Below are 10,000 nucleotides of genomic sequence, written 5' to 3' on the forward strand. Positions count from 1 at the left end.
ATAAACTACTTCCTCCTCAAAAAAAAAAAAAAAAAAAAAAAAAAACCTATGCGACATTTTAGATAGCCCCATCACTAAGGCCGTGGTACCTGACCTATGGAAGCGTGCTACCACAATCCCAGTTCCCAAAACAAATCCACCTGAGTCGCTCGATGGCCTTAGGCCTATATTTTTAACCCTAACTCCATACAAAATCCTCGACAGAATAATTGCTAAGGAATTATGGAAGGCTTTCATTCTCAAATTAGATAATCGCCAATTCGGAAACACCAAAGGAAGCTCCGCTGTCCACTATCTAGCTGATAAATTACATCACTTTAAGCGCAGATAAGCGACAGATGGCCACCGCCACCATCGACGTAAAGTATTTGATCCCATCGATTGAGAAAATGATTTCCCTGGGATTTCGCGAGGGCTGGGGAATGGATATCCTCCTTCATCAACCTCAACTCCCAGAGGACTCGTGTAAACAACAAAACATCCGATGAGATTAACCTTCACTGTAGTGTCCCTTCAAGGAACAGTCCTCGGCCCACTTTTGTTCCTAATAATGGTAAATGAGGATAATATTCCACACGCGAAGGTCTACAAATATGTGGACGACATGTCACACACTCGCACACAAACCAGGGCAGGACAACATCTCGTTACCAGATATCCTCAACCAAGTGTGAGAGCGGGCATCGTCAAACAAAAGGTGCACATGAACGAAATTTAAATTTAACAAATAGGCCGATTGTGATAGTATTCTGACAATAGGTGATGAGCTTTTAACACATGTCACAGAGGTGAGTCTGTTAGGAGTAGTGATCAGTAACAAACTAAAGTGGTTCGGCAATGCCAAGAAATTGTTCTCAGATTGCGGAATAAAGTTTTTCCAAGATAACTAAATTAAACTCCTTCGATTCAATCCAAGAAGACATCCATTCTTTCATTCGACCAATTTGTGAATATGCAGCACTAGTCTGGCATTCGTCCATCTCCAACTTTGAAAAAATAAAATTGGAAAGACTTCAAACTGAGCATTGATATATATATATATATATATATATATATATATATATATATATATATATATATATATATGCATGTATGTATAAACAAATAAATATACATACATACATACATACACACACACACACACGTATAAATACATATATATATGCAAACACACACACACACGTATACATACATATATATATGCAGACACACACACGTATACATACATATATATATGCAAACACACACACACACGTATACATACATATATATATATGCAAACACACACATATGTTTATAAATTCATACATCCATACACATCTGTGTGTGCGTTTGTATATATATATATATATATATATATATATATATATATATATATATATATATATATATATATATATATATATATATATATATATATATATATATATATATATATAAATATATATATATATATATATATACATATATATATATATATATATATATATATATATATATATATATATATAATGTGGATATGTATATATATATATATATATAAATATATATATATATAATGTGGATATATATATTTAAATGTTTATATATATATATATGTTTATATATGTGTGTGTGTATACATATATATGCACACACACACACACATATAATATATATATATATATATATATATATATATATATATATATATATATATATATATATATATATATATATATATATATATATATATATAGATGTATTAGTAATATACTATCAGGGTTTTCTGTACGCGCCATAATAGTTAATCCCCAATTAAGGTTTAATATAGAGGAGATTCTTTATAGTATTTATTTTATTTATTTATTCATTCATTTTTTTTTCAGCCGCACTGCATGAAAAGTTACATGCGTTTAGGAATGACATCTTAGGGATGGGATGCTCACTGCCAAAAGCAACCGATTTGTACTAGGTGATCCAAACCCGGATCCGGAATCTGGATGGAACAGCTGTAAAACTCCCGAGTCCTGAGGCGCTTGCTCTAAGGCCTAATAAATCCTTGGACTCGATGCCTGGGAGGATATTTTTAACCAGAGATTTTGTTCCAAGTTTGCCGGTGATAATGTGTCTAGTCTTGAATTATTTCTATTATCTATTATATCTATATTTCTTATTGTAGTTAAAAAACAACAACAAATCATTCCATTCAAATGAGATCTTAAGAAATTGGCACATGTACAACAGTACTAAGCAATTATATATATATATATATATATATATATATATATATATATATATATATATATATATATATATATATACATCAATGTAAAGTTAACCTAAACCTATTCTGCATGACAATGTGTTTTTTTTCCAATGGCGACACAACTACAATAATCATAAAACTAAAAGTAACAAAAAAATCGAAATGCCATTGATATTAATCATGTTACATAGAGACGTCGTGGTTACATCTGAGAAAAATCTACTGCAGAAAATCCTGAAATACTAACAGGAGGCCACATCCAGTAGGTTATCACTCTCTGATGCTGATGACAATATCTTGTTCTTTAGCCAGGCGTGCAGATGGTTGCTTGGGGCTGGCTTCAAGGTCGACCTCGACGCCCGCTGGAGGAGAGAAAGTGAAGTTCTGCAGAAGGGCTGCCGAGAAGATGTACAGTTCCATCCTTGACAGAGCCTCTCCAAGACAGCTCCTGCGTCCTGCGAGGGAAAATTTCTAATTACTATCGCCAATAGTTTTTCTGTTAATGGCATCACGATTATGATCGCCACGGGGTATGAGCTTGACTCTAATGACGACGCTGGAGTACCCGGCTTACCTGTACCAAAGGGAATGAATCCCTCCTTCGGCGTTTTGACTCTTCCTTCTTGGTCGAGGAACCGCTCGGGTCGGAACTCCTGCGGTTGGTCCCAGTAGCGCGAGTCCGAGTGGCACATTCCCGAGCACCCGAACACCCACGACCCCTGCGGCACAGTGCATTTCGAAAAGGATTTATGACATGGCGATTTGTAGTATTTTTTAAACAGTTTAAGCCCCAGTACCACAACCAATTCTACAACGACAAGAACATGGGGTACAGGTAGGCTGGGCCTCCTGCCTTCAACAACCACTACGAGGTATACCATTTAGGGAAGAACCACGGGCAAAGAGAGTGAAGCAGGGACTTGCCTTCGGGATGAGGTAGCCTGCCAGGTAAGTGTCAGTCTGAGCTGCACGTTGGACTCCATTGTGAACCATGGACGACGCGCGGAGAACCTCCTGGATCATCGCTTCGAGTAATGGCAGCCTGGAATGGGGACATCGCCACATCAGTCAAGTCCTAAACATGATTTCAGGCACTGACTCAGCAAAGAGTTCGCTGGGAAGACAAAGTTGAACTTACCGACTCTTGTGCTGGTAGGAGGGCAAGGTGTCGCGCGGAACAACCTCGTCGATCTGCTGCTGGATGCGGCGCTGCACTTCGGGGAACCTGGCCATGTAGAGGAAGACCCAGCGAAGGGTGTTGGCCGTGGTGTCGAAGCCCGCGGCGAACAGATCGAAGATGATCCTCATCAGATCCAGCTCTGCCAGGAACACATTTGGCCTTCCCTTATCAAATTCTTTGCTGAATTAAATTAGTGTCTTTCTTGGATTGCTTGACCTATTTCTCATGGCAGAAATACCTGCTGCTTGTACATGTTTAAGCAGCAGCTACGGAAGTGGAAGATACATGTGATAGACAAGAGTTATAATTGCAATAAATATTTTACAATTATAAGATACCGTGCAGAAATAGAAAACGAAAACTCACCACTGAAATACTCAGCAATTTCGTTTTTTTCGTCCATGGCTATTAAGTATTCATCGATGACGTCACGCGGGTTGGCCGGGTTGAGCGTGGCTCTGTGAGAATCTATCGTGTCCTGAGGGAAGTTAGTCATGGGGGTTCCAGTAACTTTACGGAAAATTATCACATTCATATGCAAACGTATATACATGTTTTATTGGTACTGACCACAGATTACTTCTGGTTACCCTTCAGGTCCACTTCAAAACTCCCCAGCAGTCCAATGACCGCCCTAAGGTGTTTCATTTAGACAGGCTGGTGGAGGGGGAGTGTGCCTGGGGTTTTGCTGAGGCAATTTCTGTTCGCTTCATAGCACTCGAAAATCTGACTGACTGTACTTAAGTGGAACATCTTCAAGCGTGAAACGCTTGATGCAGATCAAAAATCGATCAGTGAACGCCTAGGAGCAAGACAGGATTATTGGACTAATAGGAAGCCTGTATACTAGACCTGAAAGTGCTGTAAAGTGTGGTGGAGGCCTGTCAAGCTTCTTTCCTGTTAGTACAGGAGTGAGGCAAGGCTGTGCACTTTTCAACACTTGCATGGACTGGATACTGGGCAGAGCTACTGTCCGAATATATTGTGGAGCAACTCTAGGCAATATCAAGATTACCGACCTAGACCTTGCTGATGATGTTGCTATTCTGAGTCTTTGGAAACCATAGTGGCAATGAAGAGAAGCCCTTGGGTCTATAGGTCTCCTGACCAAGATCCAGGACTTCGGAGACCTGCTAGGAGAACCTGTTCAGTCGGTACGTGCTTGCGGCGAAGTCATTGAAGTCACAGGGAGATTTACACACTTTGGTAGTGTAGTTCATAACTCAGGGCTGTCAGATCAGGAAGTCAGCAGACGGACTGGTACGGCAGCAGGAGTCATGAACTCTTAACAAGAGTATTTGGAGATGCCAGGACCTGTGCAGAAGGAACAAGCTACATCTTTTCAGGGCAATGATAATGCTAGTTTTACTTTACGGTTGTGAAACATGGACTTTAACCTGCGTCTTGGAATCTCGTCTTGATGCCTTTTGCAATAGGTCCTTGTGCCGGATCATGGGCTCCTGTTTGCGGGACCACGTTTCCAACCAACAGTTGCACCATGAGACTGGCACAGGACCTGTTACCTGCACAATCCGTGATCGCCTACTCAAAGCTATATGGCCACCTGGCTCATTTCCCACAGGATGATCATGCCCACCAGGTTTTCTCTGTACGCGACAGCCCTAGGTGGAGGAGGCCTGTGGATTGACCTAGGAAGTCATGGCTTGGGTAGATCGATCAAACCTGTCGTTAGGACATCGAAATGGGCGGAGTACCTACCTGGCAGCTTGCCATGAGGGATCCTAGTAGGTGGAAGCAAACGCCCCTGTCGGCATTAGCTCCCCGATAATATATATATATATACATATATATATGTGTGTGTGTGTATATATATATATATATATATATATATATATATATATATATATATATATGTATGCTAATATATATATATATATATATATATATATATATATATATATATATATATATATAGAGAGAGAGAGAGAGAGAGAGAGAGAGAGAGGGGGAGAGCGCGAGAGAGAGATTATACAGGGAATCATAAAAAAAATATCCCGAAATAAGTACCTACCTGGCAGCTTGCCATGAGGGATCCTAGTAGGTGGAAGCAAACGCCTCTGTCGGCATTAGCTCCCCGATAATAATATATATATATATATATATATATATATATATATATATATATATATATATAGAGAGAGAGAGAGAGAGAGAGAGAGAGAGAGAGAGATAATACAGGGAATCATAAAAAAAAACACATCCCGAAATAAAGGCCATGACGTGAACTATTTCATCCCGCTCCTTTCTTTCATTTTTACCTTCAGTAAATCTACGATGCTGTCCTTAAGTTTCTTCATCTGCCCTGCAAAGAACTTCTCCTTTAAGAATCCTGGAAGAAGTTTCTTTACACTGGGAAAAAATTCGATGAGCGTGGCCAAGGAGGACGAGTCGATGGACCTCAAGATGGCGATGGGTTCGAGCACCTTCTTGTCGTGGAAGTCGTAGCGCTTATCTAAGTAGGAGAGCAATAATAACGATACCAGTGCTGCTCTGTTGATGCTGCAACTGCTCCTACCTATGCTACTTCTGCTACGACTAAGGCTACTGTACCTCTGCTAAAAATAGTATTGATAATGAGGATAATATAAGGAAAAATGGCATGTGTCCAATTATATATCGTGGATATTTTCTACTTTTCTGATATTGTGTCCGAGAAGCTAAATGACCGGAAACGCACTTGCGACCAACTGCCAGATGATGTTCAAGACGGCAACGTTGAGCGACTCAGGCACATGGCAAGGCGTTCCTGCGTGGCTACTGAAGTCCTTGACCAGCGCCCTGGCCTCCTCCAGGATGCTCTCCTCCAGGTAGGTCTTCCCCATGCCCAGATCACGGAGGTTGCGCAGCAGGAACCTCCGCGCGTTCTGCCATCGTTGGCCGTTGCTCATTATGACACCTGCCCAAGACAAAGGAAATCTAAATCCAAATTTCCCCATGACCTGATTAGTTTGCGTGCACCGTTGATATACAACCGCACTGTGTGGAGCAGTGGTGTCGTCCTCGTCCCGCACCGTCAGTGGATGAAAAGCCCGGCCATTCCTTGCACACAGGAAGTAATTTAGAAGCACAATAAATAGACACAAGTCACAAGATCCTAAATCATTATTAATTTTATCATTACAATAGTACGTATATACATATATACACTTATATATACATACATACATACATATACATGTATACATATTTTTTACACATATACATACATACATATATATGTATACATATTTTTTACACTAATATATACATACATAAATACATATATATAAGTATATATATGTTTTTACACATATACAATTCATTTATTTATTTACTTATATATAAATATGATTTTACGCTTGCAAACATCCCTTCGACAAGATATGACATAGCGCAGATGATGCTTTACGATACTGTGCGGTGCCCACCTGCCTCTTGGCCGTCCGTGAGAAAGTGCGCCACTTCAAGGCGTGGTCGGTCAGCGAAGTCCACCTTCGCCAAGGCTTCTTTGATGAGTTTGTTACTGCACAAGAATATCAGCTTATGTGACCCTATTTCAGATCTGCAAATTGATTTTCTTTCCGTTAATGTTGAGAGAGAGAGAATGAGAGAGAGAATGAGAGAGAGAGAAAGAGAGAGAGAGATAGAAAGAGAGAGAGAGAGAGAGAGAGAGAGAAGGAATAAAAATGAATACAATAATGCTAGGCCTCTTCTCTTAGAAATTACTGGAAACTCAAGACGAAGTATTGTGACGGAACCTTGAAAAATAACGTAAAGGTAACGCCTACAGTAAAAGGAACATGCAATTAAACATATCAATAAGAAATGATTCGTCTCCTATAGGAAAGTGACAAGCAAGGGCTAAGCATCAAAAGGAGGAGGAAAATAATACGCTCGCAATAGTCAGGATGAACGAGGAATGAACAAGCTCTGAAGCACACGAGAAATGTAGGGAGAATATTGTCTTACTTGAATATATCGCCGTAAATCTTGTGCATCGCCTGCACTTGGCTGACGGTGAAGACGAGCCTGGAGCCAAGATATGGTATGACCAAAGGACCTGGAAGAGCAATATGTATAACTGCCATGGAAAAGATGTTACTAATAGGTTGACATCTTAATACAAAAAATAAAGAAAGAAGAAAAGAAAAATAAACAGAAAATAAAAAGAAATAGAAAATGGGAAAAAGAAAATGAGAAAAATAAAAATAAAAGAAAAAAATGAAAATGAGAAAAATAAAAATAAAAGAAAAAAATGAAAATGAAAAGAAAAAACTAGAAAAAAGAAAAAGAAAAGAAAAAACTAAACTGCACGAAGCAGCCTTACCCGGTGGCATTCCCCGAGGCCTGGACATCCAGTAGTGAAGCAGAAACACTGCCACCGCGAAGAGCAGGATCTCTACAATCATTGTGGCGATCTGCAACGCCTGCAATCGAACAAGGGAAGGGTAATCTGTGACTAAATGTAATTTATTTTACAAATACGTGTTTGTTATACATATATTAAAAAATGCTATACCTTCGAAGCGTGTACATGGTTCGTTTTCTTCGTTTCATTTCTTTTTAGAAGGGATCGGAAGGAGTCAGTCATCGCAATTCACAAAGATAAATCAAAATATATATCTAATAGTATAACATATTATTCACATATGAAAAGAAAATGTTCCTTTGTGTACATCATAACATATATATGAAAATAAGACATCCAGGCTTTTCTTGGGTAGTTTTCTTGCCGTGAAATTAGTGCGAGGAGGAGCCGATTGGGGGAGCAGCAAGTGTGGCTAATTTCCGCTCCTTCGCCAGACGATTACCAAAGTCAAGAAAAAGGTTGTGTCATAAAATCTGATATAAGAATAGAGTTAGATTTCTACAAACCCACTTACTTTACATAAAGTAAATAGGCCTTTTTAAATAAATTACTTACGAGCAGGTGTACAGTGGTCACACGAGCAAGAGTTGGGGCAGAGTGGGCGAAGGATTGGAGTAGCCTACCCCCGCGCATGCGCAGAAACAAGGTAAGGCATTACAATGCAATAATGAAATCATGATATTCAGATGATAATGATTAAATATGTTGTTCATATTAACGAAATCCTTTACAAAGTTCATATTAAGAAAGAAATTAACTATAGTCTTAAAAAACTGAACAAAACAAAACAAAAATTCTTGCACATATAATAATAAAAATAGGTGTTACGTCAATAATGTATAAAACGAAGTATAACAATTTACTTTAGTGTCTCCCAGTCTTCCGTTTTTCTTCCTATTCCATCCGTTCCACCGTAGACTAATCTAAACATATCTGTAAATTGAAACGCGTCAGTTGCACTTCCGTTAAGTTCATCTTTCTCATTCACTTTATTCCATTCATCACAAACATGCGGATACATACATATCTATATCTATCTTTCTACACACAAATACAAACACACACACACACACACACACACACACACACACACACACACACACACACACACACACACACACACACACACACACATAAATATATATATATATATATATATATATATATATATATATATATATATATATATACAATTCATATATTAAGTATATACATAAAAACGAGCGCGATTAGGGTGCGAAGGGGTTGGACAATTTAGGAATTCAGAAAAATACCTTGTCCAGGTGTTTATGAGCTGATTACTGAAATGACAAAGAAACAAATCATAACCAAATTGTTACAGGCATTGCAGAGTAGGAGTCACATCATAAGATAAACAAATGAATACACAAAAACATGGCATACAGCTATGTATGTGTATAGCGACATTCACTTGGACGTTTCTACCACAAAATTTATAACCCTGTGGACTGTCACGAATAGCCTGTATACTATAATAGTCAAGGCTCATTTATACATTCATATTGCGTGAGACAAGTGCTGTGATATTTACTCGGATGGCTTCAAGTTTAAGTAATTTATTCTTTTATGACGCTGAAGATGGCCACATAATAAATGGATACGCAATTATTCCGATATCAGGATCTACGTTTGTTCAATAAAAAAATATAAAAATGCATATACTGAAACCGATATATAAACGTGTATTGATTTTTTTAAGCGTTCAGTAATACTTTCAACTGTTAAAAAAAATCTATACATATCACCCATGACAGTTTGCTACTGCATTTGATGTTTTGCATAAATACGATTACACTCTGACTTCCCTCAGTGACCTTGAGGGGTATAGAAAATGGGATATAACAGTTTCAAGGGTTCACTCAACTAAACTTCACAGACTTGCTCCCTCACAAGTTAACAGATATGACATGTGTCTGGCCATTATAATATATATATATACACATATATATACATATATATCGTTTCCACACAATGATTTCAAAGACCTGCCAAAACTTTCTAGACAACAGTACTCGTGACATACTATCAATCACGTATTTGTATACTGATTATTATTTTGTTGTATTACGTCTTTGCTGACATTATCTGCTGTGGGCGTGGAATATATGTACGAGTACATAATCATGCAGAACCATGGTGACTTGGCAAAGATGACTATGAAAATACTGTAGATAATAGTGAT

General features: G+C 38.3%; 1 protein-coding gene across 4 annotated transcripts in view; it reads right to left on the minus strand.

Annotated features, from left to right (window-relative positions):
* Positions 1-1,819: 1,819 nt before the first annotated feature.
* Positions 1,820-10,000, minus strand: part of LOC113817445 (cytochrome P450 2L1) — a 9,835-nt gene continuing 1,654 nt past the window's right edge. For 2 of the 4 annotated variants that reach the window (XM_027369531.2, XM_027369519.2), the window contains exons 2-11: positions 7,756-7,855; positions 7,398-7,488; positions 6,857-6,990; positions 6,127-6,345; positions 5,708-5,901; positions 3,795-3,906; positions 3,387-3,567; positions 3,173-3,290; positions 2,823-2,967; positions 1,820-2,703 (exon numbers count right to left, since the gene is read on the minus strand). In XM_027369531.2, the coding sequence (XP_027225332.2) occupies positions 2,519-2,703; positions 2,823-2,967; positions 3,173-3,290; positions 3,387-3,567; positions 3,795-3,906; positions 5,708-5,901; positions 6,127-6,345; positions 6,857-6,990; positions 7,398-7,488; positions 7,756-7,837 (1,461 nt within the window). In that variant the 5' untranslated portion in view covers positions 7,838-7,855 and the 3' untranslated portion in view covers positions 1,820-2,518. Of the gene's footprint in view, positions 2,704-2,822; positions 2,968-3,172; positions 3,291-3,386; positions 3,568-3,794; positions 3,907-5,707; positions 5,902-6,126; positions 6,346-6,856; positions 6,991-7,397; positions 7,489-7,755; positions 7,856-8,352; positions 8,417-8,660; positions 8,731-10,000 lie in introns of those variants that run through there. The other 2 variants (XM_070145150.1, XM_070145151.1) reach the window with 2 other exon arrangements.

This window comes from Penaeus vannamei, chromosome 33 (assembly GCF_042767895.1).
Source record: "Penaeus vannamei isolate JL-2024 chromosome 33, ASM4276789v1, whole genome shotgun sequence".
NCBI lineage: Eukaryota > Metazoa > Arthropoda > Malacostraca > Decapoda > Penaeidae > Penaeus > Penaeus vannamei.